Below are 24,059 nucleotides of genomic sequence, written 5' to 3' on the forward strand. Positions count from 1 at the left end.
TGTCCGGAGGTCACCCGTAGAAGGGGGGGTACTGTCATGCCCTGCTCAGGTCATGTGCGGAGGTCTGCTAGGTTAGCAGCACATGTGTAGCCTTTTGTTATTGTTTTGGAGTGGAGCTGTATCCGCCTCCCTTCAGGTGCACTGGGTGGGGTCATTGTTAAGAGTTTAAATTACGCCTACTCCCAGTGTCCTGTGCGGGTTATAGCTTCTGTCTGGCTCTGAGGAAGGAAGCAAGGATTGGCTGTTCCTGCTCAACAAAACATAAGTTGGTTTTGTTTTATTGTGGTTGTCTATCTAGGCTGTTAGAGAGACGCCTGCCCCCCTCCAGGTCCTGAGGGAGCAGGCTGCCTTTTTCCCTCTTTCACCATCTTAGGGATTCTAGGGAATCTTCAGCCCAGGCACGAGGACACATTCATTCCCACCTTCAGGGTCTGAATGTGGGCATAGAAGTCTAGGGAGAGCTGGTAGGGATTTGTCAGGAGGTGACCCCTTTCCCCAGCTTCTTGCCTAGACACTTGTTTGTTATATCCTGTGTATCTTGTATCCTGTCTGCCGTGACAGTCCCCTATTTTGGCCCCAGCTAAAATAATGTCTTCCAAGGTGTAAATAATTTTTTTATAGTGCCCCCAGCTTTAATAATACCACCATGTAGGCCCCCAGCTAAAATAATGTCCCCCGTAGTGTAATAATATTTTTTTTTTTTACTGTCTCCAGCTTTAATAATGCCCCCCATGTAGGCCCCCTGGTAAAATAATGTCCCCCATAGTGTATGATTTTTATTTTTTTTACCGCCCCAGCTTTAATAATGTCCCCAATGTAGTCCCCCATCTTAAATACCCGTATTTTTCACCCTATAAGATGCACCTAGGTTTTTGGGGAGGAAAATAAGAAAAATATATATTTTGAACCAAAAGGTGTGCTTTTGGTGGGTTTTGAACTAATGGTGGTCTGTGGATGGCAGTGTTATGGGGCATCTGGGGATGGCAGTGTTATGGGGGCATCTGGGAATGGCAGTGTTATGGGGGCATCTGGGAATGGCAGTGTTATGGGGGCATCTGGGAATGGCAGTGTTATGGGGGCATCTGGGGATGGCAGTGTTATGGGGGCATCTGGGGATGGCAGTGTTATGGGGGCATCTGGGGATGGCAGTGTTATGGGGGCATCTGGGGATGGCATGACACTGCTATGGGGAAGATCTGTGGATGACACATAGCATCTCATCGCGGCAGCGATGTATCAGTGTAAAATTGCAGCATTCGCCCCATAAGACGCAGTGCTATTTTCCCCCCAAAAGGGGGGGGGGAGTGCGTCTTATAGGGTGAAAAATACGGTAGTTTCCCCCATGGTTTAAATAATACCCCCATAATGACCGACCACTGTTTTTTTTTTTTTATTATCTTATTTTACAAAAGAATAACTCGCCTTATCCACTTGCTTGCGCTGCAGCAGTCTCTTCTCTCTTCACTGAACAGGACCTGCCGAAGGTGCCCGATGAAGTCACTGCGCGCTCCCACGTGGTTACGTCACCACCTTCAGCAGGTTCTGCTCAATGAAGAGAGAAGACACTGCCGCACCGCGAGCAAGTGGATGAGGTGAGTTTTTTTTTTTTTAACCCCTCCTGGGTAAAGTGTACCTGTTTTTAACGGCCGTTAGACGGGTGCACTCCTGTCAATCGGCTGTTAAAAACGGTCCTATTGATTTCAATGGGTCCGTCTGACCGTGAAAACAGCCAAAACTAGGACATGTCCTATTTTTGGACGGACGCTATTCACTGTCTGTTAAAACAACAGCCATGCGAATAGCCCCATAGACTTTCATTGTGCATGAGGCCTTACTCTCCTTTTATGATCCACACCTGGTTTTGGCTTCAAAAACTGTAACAGAAAACCTGAACTTGTTAACCCAGCCCAAAACCTCTGACAGATGAACTGAATAATACTGATTATCTAGTTGCAATGCTGCCTGTAAACGGGAGGGGTATATTAGCAATGCTCCAATAGTGAATTCCTGAAGCTGATTTGCCTGAATCAGGAAAAGCGGACAAGTGCAATGATCTGAACGACTCTGAGAAGGGCCAAATTGTGATGGCTAGGCTACCGGTGAGAGAATCTCCAAAACAGCAGGTATTGAGGGTCATTTATTAAAGACCGACATTTTGTACCAGTCTTTGATATACTCTGTGCTGCCGGGGGATAAAATTAATTTATGACGAGGTGCAGGCAGTTTGTGCGCCTAGATTGAAATCTACGCCAGTCCCTAGCTGGAGTAGATTTCAGTCATCATTTACACCAGGTGTAATTGATAATGAATGTGCTAGGGGCGATGCCCCACCGTGCCCCCGTCACTCCCCAATGGCGAGGGTGGTGCATGGGTGTTCAAAAAGTCCGAAAATGTGGGTGTTCAGCTTTGATGTCAGTTTCAGGTGTACGTGGTCATAGTATATGACCCCCATTGTGTTGTTTTCTCGGAATGCAGTGGTTAGTCCCACAGCAGTGAATGCAGCGAGACCCGCGTGCAGCCTTCTTTCTTTTTCCTGTTCTTGAGATAGGTGCATAGCCCATCTGTGGGACCCGCTCCTATCACACATTTATGGAATATCTACAGGGTAATCCATAAATGTCCAGATGGGACAACCCCTTTAAAGGGGTTGGTCCATTCCCATTGTAATTTGTCAAAATGCCAAACACAGTCAAGCTCCATACAAGCATACATGACTGTATACTGTCCCGCAGCTGTTCTAATGGAGGCCCCTGGCTGCCCCAGATTCAGTGAGGTAAACATACTCACCTGTCACCCTCTGCGTCCATGTGCACAGACTGAATGGAAAATGGACACATCTGGTGGATTTGCAGACACAGTGGATTCTGCACAGGACGTGTCCATTTGCCGTTAAGCTCCTTCACAGAAGGTGCCTGGGAACGGCCAGAGGAAACAGTCGCCGCCATCTTGAAGCCCATGAACACCGAGGATTACAGGTGAGTATTTTTACCTATATACATATTTTACAGTCGAGTATTACCTTTGTCAGCCACAATGTCAGCAACCCACTTGGCAGCCTTAGTCACACTTTGACTGTCCGTAACATCAAGGATTACAGTTTGCAGTCTACTGGAGGTCTCATCCTTTAACGCCTTAGCTCCTGCCTCGGTTAAACAAGCCGCCAGGACCTTCATTCCTCGCATGTCCAGCTGTTTAGCTATCTGTCTTCCAAATCCAGTGTCACATCCAGTGATGAAGACATATTTATCTGAGAGATTTCCTAGGATCTGACTCTGTCTGTACCATCTGTACATTAGGATCAAAGCCAAGAACACCAGCAGAAGGAGCCACATGACTGCGCTGTAAGACATAATCCACACTGATTTTATTGAAAATTGCATATCCATGATGGTTTACCATAACTTTATTTTTTATTTTTTTAGCAGTTGATGTTCTCACCTGCAACGATATCAGCCCTATGGGAAACTGCACTAATATTGGTGTGGTGGAGAATAGGCACCATTATTGCATATTCCTTTTCTGGAAACCATCTTAGTGCAGGTTGTAAAAGTTTTTTTTCATTTTCTGTGCTCTGCTTAACCCCTTAAGGACCCTGAGATTTTCCATTTTTGCATTTTCATTTTTCACTCCCTGCCGTCCCCTAGTCCTAACTTTTTTATTTTTCTATTCACATAGCCTTACAAGGGCTTATTTTTTATGGGACAAGTTGTACTTTCTAATGGCACCATTTATGGTTGCATACCATGTAGTAGGAAGCGGAAAAAAAAATCCAAATGGGGTAGAATTGGGAAAAAATGCAATTCTGATAAAGGTTTTTCTTTTTTTCTTTACCCTATACACTATGCGGTAAAATTGACCTGACTAATTTTTATAACCATATTCTGAACTCTATAACTTTTTTGTAGTTATGTGTACGGGGCTGATTTTTTGCGGGACGATCTGTTCTTTTCAGTGATACCAATTTGAAGTGTGTGCGACTTTTTGATCACTTTTTATAAACAAATTATTGAAGTGACAAAAAATGGCAAATTGACTGGGTTTTTCCCCCCCCCCGTTACGCCATTTGCCGTATGCCATTAACCTCTTAAGGACATAGGGCGTACAGGTACGCCCTTGTGCCCTGGTACTTAAGGACACAGGGCGTACATGTACGCCCTGTGTATTTTCGATCACTGCCGTGCGGCTGGCAGTGATCGGAACCCGGTGCCTGCTCAAATCATTGAGCAGGCACCTAGGCTAAATGCGCGGGGGGGTCCCGTGACCCCCCCCATGTCGGCGATCGCGGCAAACCGCAGGTCAATTCAGACCTGCGGTTTGCTGCGATTTCTGCAGTTTCTGGTCCGCGGGGATCAGAAACTTTATATGCCTAAAAAAACGTTTTATTCACCCCCCCCTGCACCCCCGAATGATTTTATGGTGGCGGGAGGTGCAGGGGGAGGGTTGCGGGCGGTGCGGCAGGCGGGATCGCGATCCCCCGCCCGCCTCCCCTTGTATAATCGTTGGTTTCTAGTGGGTATACCAGGGTGCCAGCACATTGCTGGCACCCTGGTATAAACGGCTGACATCTGCGATGCGATGTCAGCCGTTTAACCCTTTCCATACAGCGGTCCGTCCGTAACCTCTCCCATCGGGGGGCTGCTGTGCCTTTGCAGCCCCCCGATGGGGAGGGAGAGAACCCCCAGACAGCCCCCCGACAGATCCCCTCCTTACCCTTCCCCGTCTGCGAAGTTCTGACCAGAACTGAGCAGACGGGGAAGGTTCCCATGGCAACAGGACGCCTCTCAGGCGGCCTGCTGTCCATGGTGCTGAACAGATCTGTGCTAAAAGGCATAGATCTGTTCAGTGTAAGTAAAATACAGTGCAGTACAATATATATTGTACTGTACTGTATTATACAGACATCAGACCCACTGGATCTTTAAGAACCAAGTGGGTCTGGGTCAAAAAAAAGTGAATAAAAGTGAAAAAAAAGTAAAAATCAAAAAACACATTTATCACTGATTAAAAAATGAAAAAAATAAAATTCCCTACACATGTTTGGTATCGCCGCGTCCGTAACGACCTGATCTATAAAACGGTCATGTTACTTTACCCGAACGGTGAACGCCATAAAAATAAAAAATAAAAAACTATGATGAAATTGAAATTTTGCCCACCTTACTTCCCAAAAAAGGTAATAAAAGTGATCACAAAAGTCGCATGTACGCCAAAATTGTAACAATCAAACCATCATCTCATCCCGCAAAAATCATACCCTACCCAAGATAATCGCCCAAAAACTGAATAAACTATGGCTCTTAGACTATGGAGACACTAAAACATTTTTTTTGTTTTAAAAATGAAATCATTGTGTAAAACTTACATAAATAAAAAAAAATGTATACATATTAGGTATCGCCTCGTCCGTGACAACCTGCTCTATAAAATTACCACATGATCTAACCTGTCAGATGAATGTTGTAAATAACAAAAAAAAAACGGTGCCAAAAAAGCTATTTCTTGTTACCTTGCCGCACAAAAAGTGTAATATAGAGCAACCAAAAATCATATGTACCCTAAACTAGTACCAACAAAACTGCCAACCTATCCCGTAGTTTCTAAAATGGGGTCACTTTTTTGGAGTTTCTACTCTAGGGGTGCATCAGGGGGGCTTCAAATGGGACATGGTGTCAAAAAACCAGTCCAGCAAAATCTGCCTTCCAAAAACCGTATGGCATTCCTTTCCTTCTGCGCCCTGCCGTGTGCCCGTACAGTAGTTTACGGCCACATATGGGGTGTTTCTGTAAACTACAGAATTAGGGCCATAAATAATGAGTTTTGTTTGGCTGTTAACCCTTGCTTTGTAACTGGAAAAAAAATATTAAAATGGAAAATCTGCCAAAAAAGTGAAATTTTGAAATTGTATCTCTATTTTCCATTAAATCTTGTGCAACACCTAAAGGGTTAACAAAGTTTGTAAAATCAGTTTTGAATACCTTGAGGGGTGTAGTTTCTTAGATGGGGTCACTTTTATGGAGTTTATAATCTAGGGGTGCATCAGGGGGGCTTCAAATGGGACATGGTGTAAATAAACCAGTCCATAAAAATCAGCCTTCCAAAAACCAAACGGCGCACCTTTCACTCTACGCCCCGCTGTGTGGCCGTACAGTAGTTTACGGCCACATATTGGGTGTTTCTGTAAACGGCAGAGTCAGGGCAATAAAGATACAATCTTGTTTGGCTGTTAACCCTTGGTTTGTTAGTGGAAAAAATGGGTTAAAATGAAAAATTAGACAAAAAAATGAAATTCTCAAATTTCCTCCCCATTTGCCAATAACTCTTGTGCAACACCTAAAGGGTTAACAACGCATGCAAAATCAGTTTTGAATACCTTGAGGGGTGTAGTTTCTTAGATGGGGTCATTTTTGGGTGGTTTCTATAATGTAAGCCTCGCAAAGTGACTTGAGACCTGAACTGGTCCCTAAAAATTGAGTTTTTGTAAATTTCTGAAAAATTTCAAGATTTGCTTCTAAACTTCTAAGCCTTATAACATCCCCAAAAAATAAAATATCATTCCCAAAACAATTCAAACATGAAGTAGACATATGGGGAATGTAAAGTCATCACAGTTTTTGGGGGTATTACTATGTATTACAGAAGTAGAGAAACTGAAACTTTGAAATTTGCAAATATTTCAAAATTTTTGTTAATTTAGGTATTTTTTGGTGCAAAAAAAATTATTTTTTTGACTCCATTTTACCAGTGTCATGAAGTACAATATGTGACGAAAAAACAATCTCAGAACGGCCTGGATAAGTCAAAGCGTTTTAAAGTTATCAGCACTTAAAGGGACTCTGGTCAGATTTTCAAAAAATGGCCTGGTCCTAAGGTGTAAAAAGGCTGTGTCCTTAAGGGGTTAATATTGTTATATTTTAATTGTATGGGCATTTTCACACGCGGTGATGCCCATGATGTTTATTTTTTTATTGGTTAAGTATTTTTATATTATGGAAAGGGCGGTGATTTGAACTTTGTTCACCTTGGGTTACAATAACTGGCAATCATTAGATTGCCCATTGTGTTAATTAATGGCTATATAGCCATCATTAAACACTTCATTTGCACTATACCAATACATTTCTGCCACCTAGTGGCCTGTATTAGTATATTCCTGAAATAGGCACTGAAGCCTGCTTGAGGCTTCAGGCTATTTCAGAGATGTAACAGGTTCCCCGATCTCAGTCGGGGAACGCGGTTACTGGAGCGGAAGCAAGCGACTTCCGCTTCCGGACCTCGAAAATGCTGTGGTCATTTGACCATCGCATCTGAAGGTTAAAATTTATGCGATTAGCCTTATGGCAGATCGCATACATGTGCCGTGGGTCTTTGCTATTTAAAATAGCAGAAACCATGCTGCTATGGCGCTCGCTGCACGTGCGAGCGGGCACCATGTTTAGGGACCGGACTTCCGCCATACATATACGGCAGAGGTCCTTAAGGGGTTAAAGGGCAAATGAGGTAATATTGACACTGAAAAATATATTTCTCTATATTGCTCTCTGCTATACATTTTCAACAGAACGTGCAGACCACCGAACTTTTGAAAGCCCAAGCAGGGACAAGATCAGCAGCATGCTTAGATCACTGTGGCCGATTTTCTCCCTCTAAGGGCTCATTCACACAACCATATAAATGGGTCCGCATCCGTTCTGTAATTTTGCGGAACAGGTGCAGACCTGTTTATTTCAATGGGGCCGCAAAAGATGCAGACAGCACACAGTGTGCTGTTCGCATCTGTAGTTCCATTCCGCGGCCTGGCAAAAAGTACAGAGCATGTTCTATTCTTGTCCAAAATCTCGGATAAGAATAGGCATTTTCTATATAGTGCTGGCCCTGTGTATTCCACAAAATGCGTAACGCACATGGCCGGTATCAGTTATTTGCGAATCCGCAATTTCTGGACTGCAAAACATGGCACGGTCGTGTGAATGTACCCTAAGCCACACCTCTAACTTATCTACACACATCCAATCCCACCCAGTCCCTTTTGTGCCCCCACATAGTAGGTATGCCCCTGCAGTGACCCAGTGCTAAGTGATCAAATGTCATATCCTGAGGATAGGTCATCAGTATCTTTGGACTGCACAGCCCCATTAAGCAGCCATATAAAGATGGTTTATGTGAGGTTATCTGTGAAGGTAAATGCACAAGCCTATAGACTTCACAGCATTTGGCCAGGTCTGAAGGTCAAGGTTCCTGGGCATACCCAGAATTGCTGCACTCATTCAGGTATAATGTAAAGGCTTGTTCGCATCCTTGCTGCGTGAAGAAGAGCCTGCACCGCTGTAGGAAGTACAGACGGATTATTGGACTTTTTGCCAATCCCTCTGCTGAACTAGGAAGTATAGAACAAAATATTTGAAAGTGCATCTGACTGTGCAGGGAGCTCCTGGACTTGACCCAGTAATTCAGCCTCTATTTTATGAAAGACTAGCTGAAGGACCCGGCTTCGCACGGGTATATTTCATCTATTTCATTTATGTTTGTGTGCGTCGATAAAAGATATCAACATTATCCACTATAACAATGACATCTTTAGTACCCCGCCCTTTAACAGTCACCTTTACAGTGACCTCACAGTACCCCGCTACCCCTTTAATAGTGGCCTCCACAGTCCCCTCCTCCTTTAACATTGACCTCCACAGCGGCCTGCCCTGTTAACAGTAACATCCACAGCACCCTCCCTTTTAACAGTAACCTCTACAGCGGCCGCTCCTTTATCAGTGACCTTCACAGTACCCCATCCCCTAACAGTGATTTATACAATAACCCGCCCCCTTAACAGTGACCTCCACAGAGCTCCGTTCCCTTAAAAAGTGATCTCAACAACAACCCGCCCCCTTAACAGTGACCTCTACAGCACCCCGCCCCTTAAAGAGGACCTTTCATCTGGCAAAATATTGTGAACTATGTGTCATGATCTGTACAGCAGCGCCCAGGGATCTCACTGCACTTACTATTATCCCTAGACGCCGCTCCGTTCTCCCGCTATGTCCTCCAGTATTTTCGGTCACTGGGTTATAGTAGGTGGAGACTTAGGGGACTTGGTTATAGTAGGAGGAGACTGCCCTTGTTCTCCTGGGCGTCTTCTTCTCCCAGGCTGTAGTGCTGGCCAGGTTTTTTTCTCCCAGGCTGTGAGCTCTGCGCTGCGATTGGCCAGCGCTACAGCCTGAGAGAAGGAGACGTCCAGGAGAACAAGGGCAGTCTCATCCTACTATAACCAAGTGACCGAACATATTGGAGGACATAGCGGCAGAACGGAGCGGCGCCCAGTGCAGTGAGATCCCTGGGCGCCGCTGTATATATCATGATACTTAGTTCACAATTTTTTGCCAGATGAAAGGTCCTCTTTAACACTGACCTCCATAGCGGACCGTCCCCTTAACTATGACCTCCACCGTTCCCTATCCCCTTAACAGAGACCTGCACAGCGCCCGCCCCTTTAACTGTGACCTCCACAGCATCCTGCCCCCTTAACAGTGACCTCCACAGAGTCCCACCCCTTTAACAGTGACCTCCACAGCGGCCGCCCCTTTATTAGTGACCTCCACAGTACCCCGTCTCCTTAACAGTGATTTCCACAACACCCCACCCCCTAACCGTGGCCTCTACAGCAATCTGCCCCTTAACACTGACCTCCATAGCAGACCGTCCCCTTAACTGTTACCTCCATTAGCAGCCTGCCGCTGGAGTGGCCAGAGGTCCGGTTTTAGGCAGGACAGTCCCGGTTTTCAGACTCCCTGTCCTCCGTCCATTTGAACAGCTCACTCTTAGACTGGAGCGAACCACTAGTGTATAACTTGTGGGGAGCCATGATGTCATGGCAACCTACAATTTATGGCATTAATTATATTAAACTTACCTGTGTTTAAGAGTTTGGACTAATCCCTGGGACTGTTGATCTCGGGGCCTTCTAGACAGCTGATTGGAGAGTTTCTCTAACCGTCTTTTAGTGCCTATAAAAGAAGAAATCATCGTCACTGGCGCATTCACGTAAGTATTTTCACCAGATAACCACTTGCGCTAATTCTATTCATGGAGGATTTACTCAAACAGCTTATTATGAAGGCCGAAGGCAACGGAGGTGAAGAGTGGTTAAGGAAATGTCTGTGCTTACCGTCCGGACAAGAAGAAATCATTCCTTTCACTCCGGCTACAGATTTCGTCTGCCCAGTCCGCAGCGCGAGCCCTGATCTAATTAATTTAACCCCCGTCACTGGTGCGCGCATGCGCAGTGAACCGGAGGTTTCTTCACCAGTCAAGAAAAGGAATCGCAAAGAAAAGAGGGCATATTCACCATCACAATATGCGCCTCCTTCTTCAAAAAAGAGATCTATCCAGCAGCCATCTACCATTAAAGGTGCCTCCCACCATAGACGCAATTCTTCTGCAACTTCCACTTTACAGCCAGCATCCGCCATTCAGCCCAACCGTCATCCTGAGCAACATCCAAGTGGTGAGATAATTACTGACAATTTTTTAAGTGACTGCAAATTGCAGGGCACTTCCACTCAAGATAATTCTACTACATTACTTAACTCTTCTGTTAAGTTACAATTATTTATTGAATTTATGCAATTTCTCAACAATCAATCTGTTACATCAGGTAATGTTTGGTCTGAGTCTATTAATCATAACCAATCCAATATTGCCTCTGATGTAACGGATTGTAATCAAAACTTTTCTATATCTAATACTTTCAAAAAATCTTCTGACCTCTTTATTCCGGAATTAGAAAATAGTTCTGGGATTAAAGAGACAGTAGTAAAAGAAGTCATGGCTTGTCAAACTTCACCTTTAGGTTTTCATCTTTCCCAAGCCATTAAGGAAAAAATATGGAGGAAGGATTATATCGATCTATTTTCTTTATTACCTTCTTCAAATTAATTATTAAAAAATGAAACAGCTAAGGATAAAAAATCTGATTCTGATGAGAAAAAGAAACCGGTACAAAAAAACTTTTCTTAACTGGATCCAAGCTTTTTGTATCTATGCTGCAGTTTTAGGGGAAAAACACCCTTCTGTATGTACTGGTCTCTTTTATCATATAGATTCCATATTGGAGGCATATAGGAACTTTGGAGGCATGGGCTGGTGCTCTTATGATGAATCTTTTCGTCAAAAGATTGCAGTCTATCCAAATTTTAATTGGGGTAACAAAGATGTGGGACTTTGGTTGAGTCTTATGCTCCCTAATAAAAATTATCTTTTTCGTCAGCAATCAAGTCCCAGTAATCCCAAAAAAGGTATTTGTTTCTCCTATAACGAGTCTTTCTGAAGATGGCAATCCAACTGCAGATATCGCCATGAATGTTCCTTCTGTTCAGGTCCTCATCCAGTTTCCAAATGCTTTAAGAAGCAAGGAATTCATTTTCCAAATTCCATCAGAGATTCTCATACAAATAAGCAAGGTGACACCTCTGAACTTGCAAAGAATACTGCAGTGGGTAAAAATTTATCCAAACACACAGATGGCTAATTTACTGTTTAAAAGTTTTTCTGAAGGTTTTTACGTACCTCAATTTGAAGGTCCGGGTTGTGTTATTGTAGAAAATGCATATTCTGTTAAGAAAAATTTAGATATTGTTAAGGATAAAATATTGTCTGAAATGTCCGCAGGTAGAATAGCTGGTCCATTTGATTCCCCTCCCTTTATTAATTTCCGTGTTTCTCCTCTAGCTATTGTCCCTAAGAAAGAGTGTAATTCTTATCGACTCATTCATAATTTATCTTTTCCAAAATTTTCTTCCCTCAACGATGAAATTGATAAGAATAAAGCTAGTGTTAAATATTCTTCTTTTGATCAAGCTTTGGTGTTTCTTCAGAAAGCTGGTAGACACTCTCTCTTAGCCAAAGCAGATATAAAATCTGCGTTCAGATTATTACCAATAAATCCTACTGGTTATAATTCTCTGGGATTTCAATTTTTGTATAAATTCTTTTTTGATATGGCCTTACCCATGGGTTTTACTCTTTCTTGCTTCTATTTTGAAGCGTTTTCTACTTTTTTACATTGGATAGTAGAAGTTCATTCTTATTCTGGATTTATTTTACATTATTTAGATGATTTTTTATTTATAGGTCATAAGGATACTCCAGAATGTTTGAATCTTCTTAATAGATTCATAGCAGTATCTGATTATTTTAATGTACCTTTGGCTGTGGAAAAGACAGTTCTTCCCACTACTACGTTGAAATTTTTAGGTATTTTCATTAACACGGATACTATGGAATTTAGTATTCCTATGGTTAAAATTTCCGAAACTATTCATATTTTATCTTCAATGGTAAGTAAGGAAAAAACTACTTTGAAACGATTGCAGTCGTTACTTGGATCCTTAAATTTTATTACTAGAGTAATTCCAATGGGAAGGGTATTTTCAAAAAGACTTTACGCAGCAACTGCAGGTAAGTCTTCTCATCATTCTCACATTAGATTAATAAGGGAATTAAAAAGTGATATTAACATATGGTTACAATTTATGAAAGACTTCAATGGACATACAATTTGGCAGGAAGAATTTATAGACTCTGACTCACTTTCCTTTTTTACTGATGCTTCGGGTGCCATTGGTTATGGAGCATTCTTCAACAATAATTGGTCTGCTGAAAAATGGCCTCAATCTTGGTTAGACAACAAATATTATTCAAAAAATTTAGTTTTTCTTGAACTCTTCCCTGTTTTGGTTTCTTTCTTAATTTGGCATGAGGAATTTCAAAACAGACGCATTTTATTATGTTCAGACAACATGGGTGTTGTATTTGCCATAAATTGTTTGTCGTCCAAGTCTCCTTTAGTATCTTCTTTATTACGGAAATTGGTTTTGCACTGTCTCAAATTTAATATTTGGTTAAAAGCTAAATTTATTCCAGGTAGAAATAACATTATTGCTGATGCTTTATCTCGTCAGCAGCTCTTGAAATTTTTCGCAATGGCACCTCAAGCATCTTTGAAAGGAATACCTTGTCCAGATCATTTATGGAGTATTACAGAAGAATAAATAACGAATTATTAACTTATTCGTTTGCCAAAAATACATGGGCAGCCTATTCTGCTGCATGGTTCGATTGGACGGAGTTCTGCAGAATGGGTCAATTAACAGCCACGGAATTTAATTTGGAGAATTTCAACACTTTTATAATTTATCTTTGGAATAAGGGAATAGCAGCTGAATCTATCTCAAAAAGATTATCTGCTATTTCTTTCTTTTTTAAATTAAATGGTCACAATTCAATATTAAATAATTTCAAAATTAAACAAATAATTAAAGGTATCAAAAGATTTTCGATTCCAAGGGATAAAACCAATCCACTATCTGTTCACCAATTAGCTGGAATCATAAATCAATTACATAAAGTTTGTTCTTCATCTTATGAAGAATGTTTGTTTTCGGCAGCTTTTTCTTTAACTTTTTTTTCCGCTCTACGAATTGGAGAGATTGCAGCAGAAAACAAGCATTCTGGTCCTCCTTTAATCATTTCCGACATATTAATGGTTAATGAACAAGTCAAATTATTCATAAAAAAATCCAAAACAGATCAAATGGGAAAAGGTATTTGGCTTACTCTTAACCACCTCAGCCCCCAGTGCTTAAACACCCTGAAAGACCAGGCCACTTTTTACACTTCTGACCTACACTACTTTCACCGTTTATTGCTCGGTCATGCAACTTACCACCCAAATGAATTTTACCTCCTTTTCTTCTCACTAATAGAGCTTTCATTTGGTGGTATTTCATTGCTGCTGACATTTTTACTTTTTTTGTTATTAATCGAAATTTAACGATTTTTTTGCAAAAAAATGACATTTTTCACTTTCAGTTGTAAAATTTTGCAAAAAAAAACGAGATCCATATAGAAATTTTGCTCTAAATTTATAGTTCTACATGTCTTTGATAAAAAAAAAATGTTTGGGTAAAAAAAAAATGGTTTGGGTAAAAGTTATAGCGTTTACAAACTATGGTACAAAAATGTGAATTTCCGCTTTTTGAAGCAGCTCTGACTTTCTGAGCACCTGTCATGTTTCCTGAGGTTCTACAATGGCCAGACAGTACAAACACCCCACAAATGACCCCATTTCGGAAAGTACACACCCTAAGGTATTCGCTGGGGGTCCTTATTCCAAAGAGCACCTTTCGGATTTCACAGGTCATTTTTTACAGAATTTGATTTCAAACTCCTTACCACACATTTGGGCCCCTAGAATGCCAGGGCAGTATAACTACCCCACAAGTGACCCCATTTTGGAAAGAAGACACCCCAAGGTATTCCGTGAAGGGCATGGCAAGTTCCTAGAATGTCATTTTACATATACCCATGCTGGGTGAGATAAATATCTTGGTCAAATGCCAACTTTGTATAAAAAAATGGGAAAAGTTGTCTTTTGCCAAGATATTTCTCTCACCCAGCATGGGTATATGTAAAATGACACCCCAAAACACATTCCCCACCTTCTCCTGAGTACGGAGATACCAGATGTGTGACACTTTTTTGCAGCCTAGGTGGGCAAAGGGGCCCATATTCCAAAGAGCACCTTTCGGATTTCACAGGTCATTTTTTACAGAATTTGATTTCAAACTCCTTACCACACATTTGGGCCCCTAGAATGCCAGGGCAGTATAACTACCCCACAAGTGACCCCATTTTGGAAAGAAGAGACCCCAAGGATTTCGCTGATGGGCATAGTGAGTTCATGGAAGTTTTTATTTTTTGTCACAAGTTAGTGGAATATGAGACTTTGTATGAAAAAAATAAAAATAAAAAAAATCTGCATTTTCCACTAACTTGTGACAAAAAATAAAAAATTCTAGGAACTCGCCATGCCCCTCACGGAATACCTTGGGGTGTCTTCTTTCCAAAATGGGGTCACTTGTGGGGTAGTTATACTGCCCTGGCATTTTCCAGGGGCCCTAATGTGTGGTAAGTAGGTAAATGACCTGTGAAATCCTAAAGGTGCTCTTTGGAATGTGGGCCCCTTTGCCCACCTAGGCTGCAAAAAAGTGTCACACATCTGGTATCGCCGTATTCAGGAGAAGTTGGGGAATGTGTTTTGGGGTGTCATTTTACATATACCCTTGCTGGGTGAGAGAAATATCTTGGCAAAAGACAACTTTTCCCATTTTTTTATACAAAGTTGGCATTTGACCAAGATATTTCTCTCACCCAGCATGGGTATATGTAAAATGACACCCCAAAACACATTCCCCACCTTCTCCTGAGTACGGCGATACCAGATGTGTGACACTTTTTTGCAGCCTAGATGCGCAAAGGGGCCCAAATTCCTTTTAGGAGGGCATTTTTAGACATTTGGATACCAGACTTCTTCTCACGCTTTGGGGCCCCTAGAATGCCAGGGCAGTATAAATACCCCACATGTGACCCCATTTTGGAAAGAAGACACCCCAAGGTATTCAATGAGGGGCATGGCGAGTTCATAGAAATTTTTTTTTTTTGGCACAAGTTAGCGGAAATTGATATTTTTAATTTTTTTCTCACAAAGTCTCCCGTTCCGCTAACTTGGGACAAAAATTTCAATCTTTCATGGACTCAATATGCCCCTCACGGAATACCTGGGGGTGTCTTCTTTCCGAAATGGGGTCACATGTGGGGTATTTATACTGCCCTGGCATTCTAGGGGCCCTAAAGCGTGAGAAGAAGTCTGGAATATAAATGTCTAAAAAATTTTACGCATTTGGTTTCCGTGAGGGGTATGGTGAGTTCATGTGAGATTTTATTTTTTGACACAAGTTAGTGGAATATGAGACTTTGTAAGAAAAAAATAAAAAAATTCCGCTAACTTGGGCCAAAAAAATGTCTGAATGGAGCCTTACAGAGGGGTGATCAATGACAGGGGGGTGATCAATGACAGGGGGGTGATCAATGACAGGGGGGTGATCAGGGAGTCTATATGGGGTGATCACCACAGTCATTGATCACGCCCCTGTAAGGCTTCATTCAGACGTCCGGATGCGTTTTGCGGATCCGATCCATCTATCAGTGGATCCGTAAAAATCATGCGGACGTCTGAATGAAGCTTTACAGGGGGGTAATCAATGACAGGGGGGTAATCAATGACAGGGGGGTGATCAGGGAGTCTATATGGGGTGATCACCACAGTCATTGATCACGCCCGTGTAAGGCTTCATTCAGACGTCCGGATGCGTTTTGCGGATCCGATCCATCTATCAGTGGATCCGTAAAAATCATGCGGACGTCTGAATGGAGCTTTACAGGGGGGTAATCAATGACAGGGGGGTAATCAATGACAGGGGGGTGATCAGGGAGTCTATATGGGGTGATCACCACAGTCATTGATCACGCCCCTGTAAGGCTTCATTCAGACGTCCGTATGCGTTTTGCGGATCCGATCCATCTATCAGTGCATCCGTAAAAATCATGCGGACATCTGAATGGAGCTTTACAGGGGGGTAATCAATGACAGGGGGGTGATCAGGGAGTCTATATGGGGTGATCACCAGTCATTGATCACGCCCCTGTAAGGCTTCATTCAGTCGTCCGGATGCGTTTTGCGGATCCGATCCATCTATCAGTGGATCCGTAAAAATCATGCGGACGTCTGAATGAAGCTTTACAGGGGGGTAATCAATGACAGGGGGGTAATCAATGACAGGGGGGTGATCAGGGAGTCTATATGGGGTGATCACCACAGTCATTGATCACGCCCCTGTAAGGCTTCATTCAGACGTCCGGATGCGTTTTGCGGATCCGATCCATCTATCAGTGCATCCGTAAAAATCATGCGGACATCTGAATGGAGCTTTACAGGGGGTTGATCAATGACAGGGGGGGGATCACCACAGTCATTGATCATGCCCCTGTAGGGCTTCATTCAGACGTCCGGATGCGTTTTGCGGATCGGATCCATCTATCAGTGCATCCGTAAAAATCATGCGGACATCTGAATGGCGCTTTACAGGGGGGTGATCAGGGAGTCTATATGGGGTGATCACCACAGTCATTGATCATGCCCCTGTAAGGCTTCATTCAGACGTCCGGATGCGTTTTGCGGATCGGATCCATCTATCAGTGCATCCGTAAAAATCATGCGGACATCTGAATGGAGCTTTACAGGGGGGTGATCAGGGAGTCTATATGGGGTGATCACCACAGTCATTGATCATGCCCCTGTAAGGCTTCATTCAGACGTCCGGATGCGTTTTGCGGATCGGATCCATCTATCAGTGCATCTGTAAAAATCATGCGGACGTCTGAATGGAGCTTTACCGGGGGGTAATCAATGACAGGGGGGTAATCAATGACAGGGGGGTGATCAGGGAGTCTATATGGGGTGATCACCACAGTCATTGATCACGCCCCTGTAAGGCTTCATTCAGACGTCCGGATGCGTTTTGCGGATCCGATCCATCTATCAGTGGATCCGTAAAAATCATGCGGACATCTGAATGGAGCTTTACAGGGGGGTGATCAATGACAGGGGGGTAATCAATGACAGGGGGGTGATCAGGGAGTCTATATGGGGTGATCAGGGGTGATCAGGGGCTAATAAGGGGTTAATAAGTGACGGGGGGGGGGGGTGTAGTGTAGTGTAGTTGTGTTTGGTGCTACTTTACTGAGCTGCCTGTGTCCTCTGGTGGTCGATCCAAACAAAGGGGACCACCAGAGGACCAGGTAGCAGGTATATTAGACGCTGTTATCAAAACAGTGTCTAATATACCTGTTAGGGGTTAAAAAAAACACATCTCCAGGCTGCCAGCGAACGATCGCCGCTGGCAGGCTGGAGATCCACTCTCTTACCTTCCGTTCCTGTGAGCGCGCGCGCCTGTGTGCGCGCGTTCACAGGAAATCTCGGCCATCGCGAGATGACGCGTATATGCGTGACTGTGCGCAGCGCTGCCACCTCCGGAACGCGATCCTGCGTTAGGCGGTCCGGAGGTGGTTAATAAATTCTCTTATAAATGTATCTGCCCATTTGAACATATGTCAAAGTGGTTAAGTATGAGAGAGAAAGCAATTCCTGCTTTATTTTCTCATATAGACGGCTCATATTTAACAAAATACCAATTTAACTTTGTTTTACGCAAGAGTTTACAAAATTTAGGTCATACAAATCAAAAAATTTCAGCACATTCGTTTCGCATTGGCGCAGCAACATTTGCGGAAAAAATAGGTTTAAATTCCTCTATTATAAAACGCATTGGAAGATGGAATTCCAATTGCTACAAGCGTTATATCAGACCTAATCTACTTATTTAATTGCAGGAACCAAACGGAATATTTGGATATTTGGTGACGACTTAATTAGATGTGTAATGGAACGTTCCAATATCAGAGAATCCACAAAAAATCTAGGTTTTTCTGAGGAAGTTTGTATCAAGTGGAGTGCATTTCCCAACCTCCGGATTTCAAATATTATTTTTGAAGTTGACTATTTGTTTTCAAAATGTTACATTCCTGATTTTGTAATTTTACATGTTGGGTCTTTTGATATAGGTAAAATAAAAACTCATTTGTTGATTTACGAACTACAGGAATTGATGTGCAAGATAAGACAAATTTTACCGAATTCTGTTCTTATATTTTCGGATATTATTCCTAAATTTACTTGGTCAAGTCCTGAATTGTCCTTTTTGGACAAAATAAGGAAAAGAGTCAATAAAAAATGGAGAAGTTTATGCTAAGTATGGGTCAATTCTCTTACAGAAATGTAGAACTTGAAGGTTTTTTAAAAGGACTTTATTGTTCTGGTCTGGATCAGCTTTCAGAAATAGGTTGTGATATCTTTATCTCTGACCTTCAAAACATTATTGAGAAATATGCTACTTAATTGATTGCGATGCTTTGGTGGCCACTTCGTTTCCGATTTGGCGCTTTGGGGGTTAAGTCACTCTCTGAGTGGACTGACGGTTATTATTTTGATTAATTTGGTTGTTGATGGTTAATTGTATTCTGTTTATTTACTTCAATAATTATTGGAAAACGTAATAAGCATCGCGGCCATTTAAGTACCATAAATTTAAATAAAGTTCAATTTGGTTTACTTTGATTATGTGTAATTGTCTTTTTTCTGGTGTAATGGTTGCTTATGACATCATGGAGCGAACCACTAGTGTATAACTTGTGGGGAGCCATGATGTCATGGCAACCTACAATTTATGGCATTAATTATATTAAACTTACCTGTGTTTAAGAGTTTGGACTAATCCCTGGGGCTGTTGATCTCGGGGCCTTCTAGACAGCTGATTGGAGAGTTTCTCTAACCGTCTTTTAGTGCCTATAAAAGAAGAAATCATCGTCACTGGCGCATTCACGTAAGTATTTTCACCAGATCCCTCCCTCCCTCCCTCTTTTTCTATTGATTAGTCGCTTGCTTATTGACGGGGGTTAAGTCACTCTCTGAGTGGACTGACGGTTATTATTTTGATTAATTTGATTGTTGATGGTTAATTGTATTCTGTTTATTTACTTCAATAATTATTGGAAAACGTAATAAGCATCGCGGCCATTTAAGTACCATAAATTTAAATAAAGTTCAATTTGGTTTACTTTGATTATGTGTAATTGTCTTTTTTCTGGTGTAATGGTTGCTTATGACATCAAGCATCACTGTGCTGTCTATGCATGAGCTGCAGGGAGAAAGTCACCCTCCGTCCCACCCCTGCAGCTGACAGAAGTTGATTTTTACCTTCCTTTTTTCTTATCCCCGTCGGCTGCGGAGGGGGAGTGGGCGTGGCCTAACCAGGTTGGGGGCGTGATTTTGCGGGGCCTGGTGGTGGGGGTTTTAAGTCCGTCTTAAAACCACAGCACTTTGCTCCCTTAACAGTATCATCCACAGCGCCCTGCCCCTTTAAAGGAAATCTGTCACCAGGATAATCCCTATTGAAGTAAAGCCATGGCCTAACAGCACTTAGTACTTTATTTCCAGATGTGCCTTTGTTTCACCAATAGATGTTTTCTTTCTTCTGAAAATCCAGTTTATTTGGTGGGCAAATGAGGCAGTAAGGTGCCAAGAGGGGCGTCATTCTTGCAGTAAGGAGCCCAGGCATACCCCCTGCTAGTACCCAAGCCTGCCCTCATGCTGGGAGCAGGGAAAAGGGGGGCAGAGTTATGGCTTGAATGTGATGTAGGAGGGGTGGGTGGACACATTGTGGCAGGAGGCATGCCCGGGCTCCTTCCTGCAAGAATGACGCCCCTCTGGGCACCTTACTGTCTCATTTGCATACCAAATAAACTGGATTTTCAGAAGATAGAAAACATCTATTGCTGAAACAAAGGCACATCTGGAAATAAGGTACTAAGTGCTATTAGGCTAAGGCTTTACTTGAATAGCAGTCTATGATAAATTCCTCCTCAGTGTTTACTTCTTGAACTGGCTACTTTGCTCCATATTTACAATTTCCTTCCTTGCACCTCACTGCTACCAACATCAAGGGCACCCCACTTCCAAAAGACGGGAGAGGGTGTGCAGCTATATGCAACGAGCCTTGCATGTAAGCTAAAACCAAGAGTGGGTTCAAAACATGAAAGAGGTGCAAATGTTTCCTTTTGCTGGGTTAAGATTTAATTCCTGGTTCTTCTTACAAATATCGGTATACAATACAGACCAAAATATGCAAGTGTAAATGAAGTCTTACTGTTAAAAAGAAGCTAAGAAAAAATGTAGTCAGTAATATAAAGTACTCTATATATAAACAATAAAAAAGAGAAAATACAATGAAAATAGTATCAATGCATAATTTTCACTATTAGATAGAAGTCCCAGCTTATAAAAAGCAAAGACACTTTATGGTTTCCAAGTCTGTACACAATGCTGAACAGTATTATTTCTGCACTTATATAGCACTGCTATATTCCGCAGAATTTTACAGACATTGGCATCAAGCTGTCCCCAATGAGGCTCACAATCTAAGGTCCCTATCAGTATGTCTTTGGAGTGTGGGAGAAAACCGGAGAACCTGGAGGAAACCTACGGAAACACTGGGAGAACATACAAACTCCATGGACATGTTGTCCTTAGTCGGATTCGAACCCAGTATAACTATTATAAAAGGTGCAGCCGTATAAAAGTCACTTACCCCTTGAGATGTATTCTTTTTCTGAAGTTATAAAATGTATGGTCCTTTGCTGTTTCAATAGCATAGGCAGAAAGTTTTCAGAGGGAGGAGAGAAGGGAGGGTCTGCTGAATTGGCACAAATCAACTTGGAAATATATTTTTGATCTGTTAACGCAGTGTGTGCTGGAATATATCAAGTCATGCTTATCAAACATTATACTGTATAAACACAGCAAAGTCACTGAAGTGTATTAGGTGCCAAGACTGAACTGAAAAGTGGAAAGCAAACTAACTGTTGATCCTTATTAGGAAGCAGGAAAATCTAGGGGAATAACCAGTATTAGGAGCGCTATTGAGTTGTGTTGAGCGAACCCGAACTGTGAAGTTCGGGTTCGTACCGAACTTTAGGATTTTTGGATCCCGGACCCGAACCTTTCCGTAAAAGTTCGGGTTTGGTGCTTTCTTGGCGCTTTTTGGAAGGCTGCACAGCAGCCAATCAACAAGCGTCATACTACTTGCCCCAAGAGGCCATCACAGCCATGCCTACTAATGTCATGGCTGTGATTGGCCAGAGCAGCATGTGACCCAGGCTCTATATAAGCTTGAGTCACTAGCGCTGCACGTCACTCTGCTGATACAAGTGTAGGGAGAGGATGCTGCTGGACTTGTGATTTCAGGGAGAGAATAGGAGAGAATCTAACTCAGCGATCTACCTAGAAATAGTTGTGGGGGTGCAGGGCACTATCGTTTTACCCTGCCATTGACCAAAAAAAAATAGCTTTTATAATTCTGTTAGGTAGGTGGCGGCGGCGGCCATTTTATGCATGCTCAGTGCACCAGCACTGCATCTGAACTTTTGGGACATTGCAAATCACCATTTTTTGGGGGCAAACTACAACATCTGGATTAGTCAGTGTGCAATTTCAGGTAGAAATACACCCATCATTTTCTGGGGTTTGAAAAACACTTATTTTTTTCAAAAAACAGTATTTTCCAGATCTGCAAGTGTTAAATTCAAGTTTAATATATACAGCAGCTTTCATATTCTTAAAATGGATGGATGAGAGGGGCACACTGACAACTAGAATCACAATGCAGACCAGCCAGTATGTGAATAAGCTATTTATTAGCAACTCAATAAAATAAAATAAAATGAGGATCCTCAAAAATCAATCATTTGAAACATACACTTTATAAAACATATAAAACCAAGGTGGTAGTATCGTAAGATACAACGATGACACTGATGGATAATAATGTTAGCTGATTGTAGCAGGTTTTTCTAGGAAACGATTCAGGTACGCAGGTCTATTGCGCAATGTCTCTCTTGTTACTAAAAGTTCAGGCTAAGCCGATATTTGCAAGTACATGTAGAGTCTTTGTGGTGTTAAATCTTCACAGCATATAACAAAGAATCTGCTGTTAATGGACACACTACTCACAGTTTCGGTGTAATGAGGCGGCCGATCACTTGTGCTTGGCGTGGCGTCCCACGTGGTACAGCACCGATGGTCTGATTTTGGATCCGCTTATTTGTACTGATGAGTAGATCTCCAGGACAATGCAAACAATAGGTATAGGCGCCGGGGTCAAGTGTTTGTCAAGACCCAATAAGTTATTCGGCGTTGCTGTGTGTCTTTTATCCAAACACAAGAAATCCTATGTTTTCTTCCTGTGCGCTGTGTGGAAGCGCTTCTGAAGATTCAAAGACGGTGCGCAGATGATAGCCTGCGGTTTCTTTCTTTCCTCGAGACTGTGTACACCAGACGCGTTTCGGAGTTAACAGTGACCACTGAGGAAGGAGTCACTGTTAACTCCGAAACGCGTCTGGTGTACACAGTCTCGAGGAAAGAAAGAAACCGCAGGCTATCATCTGCGCACCGTCTTTGAATCTTCAGAAGCGCTTCCACACAGCGCACAGGAAGAAAACATAGGATTTCTTGTGTTTGGATAAAAGACACACAGCAACGCGGAATAACTTATTGGGTCTTGACAAACACTTGACCCCGGCGCCTATACCTATTGTTTGCATTGTCCTGGAGATCTACTCATCAGTACAAATAAGCGGATCCAAAATCAGACCATCGGTGCTGTACCACGTGGGACGCCACGCCAAGCACAAGTGATCGGCCGCCTCATTACACCGAAACTGTGAGTAGTGTGTCCATTAACAGCAGATTCTTTGTTATATGCTGTGAAGATTTAACACCACAAAGACTCTACATGTACTTGCAAATATCGGCTTAGCCTGAACTTTTAGTAACAAGAGAGACATTGCGCAATAGACCTGCGTACCTGAATCGTTTCCTAGAAAAACCTGCTACAATCAGCTAACATTATTATCCATCAGTGTCATCGTTGTATCTTACGATACTACCACCTTGGTTTTATATGTTTTATAAAGTGTATGTTTCAAATGATTGATTTTTGAGGATCCTCATTTTATTTTATTTTATTGAGTTGCTAATAAATAGCTTATTCACATACTGGCTGGTCTGCATTGTGATTCTAGTTGTCGGTGTGCCCCTCTCATCCATCCATTTTAACAATCAAACCATTTTAAAAGATTGGGGATATCTTTTTTAGGGGGAGCACCCATTCCATGCTAATAGAGGGTGAGCCAATCCAATCAACCAAATCCATATAGCTTTCATATTCTGTTACCAAAAAAAGACTTTTTTTGGCAATCTAAATCTGGATTAGTCAGTGTGCAATTTAACCCCTTAGTGACCACCCATACGTGTTTTTACGGCGGTCACTAAGGGGCCTTAGGCTGGGCTGCCGCGTTTTTACGGTGGCCCAGTTTAAGCGCTGCACGGCTCCCCCGTGCAGCGGGGAGCGCGGACCTGGCTCTCACATGAGAGCCGGGTCCCTGCTCTAACAGCCCGGAACGGCAGGAGTGCCGATCCGGCTGTTTAACCCTTTACATGCCGGGCGCAATGGCGCCCGCTGCATGTAAAGTGGTGACAGAGGGAGCGGACTCCCTCT

General features: G+C 42.6%; 1 protein-coding gene across 1 annotated transcript in view; it reads right to left on the reverse strand.

Annotated features, from left to right (window-relative positions):
* LOC120996027 (retinol dehydrogenase 7-like) overlaps positions 1 to 21,248 on the reverse strand; it is a 43,897-nt gene extending 22,649 nt beyond the window's left edge. The window contains exons 1-2 of the mRNA XM_040425682.1: positions 21,093 to 21,248; positions 3,020 to 3,339 (exon numbers count right to left, since the gene is read on the reverse strand). Of these exons, the coding sequence (XP_040281616.1) occupies positions 3,020 to 3,332 (313 nt within the window). The 5' untranslated portion in view covers positions 3,333 to 3,339; positions 21,093 to 21,248. The remainder of the gene's footprint in view (positions 1 to 3,019; positions 3,340 to 21,092) is intronic.
* Positions 21,249 to 24,059: the final 2,811 nt, after the last annotated feature.

Source organism: Bufo bufo, chromosome 3 (genome assembly GCF_905171765.1).
Source record: "Bufo bufo chromosome 3, aBufBuf1.1, whole genome shotgun sequence".
Lineage (NCBI taxonomy): Eukaryota > Metazoa > Chordata > Amphibia > Anura > Bufonidae > Bufo > Bufo bufo.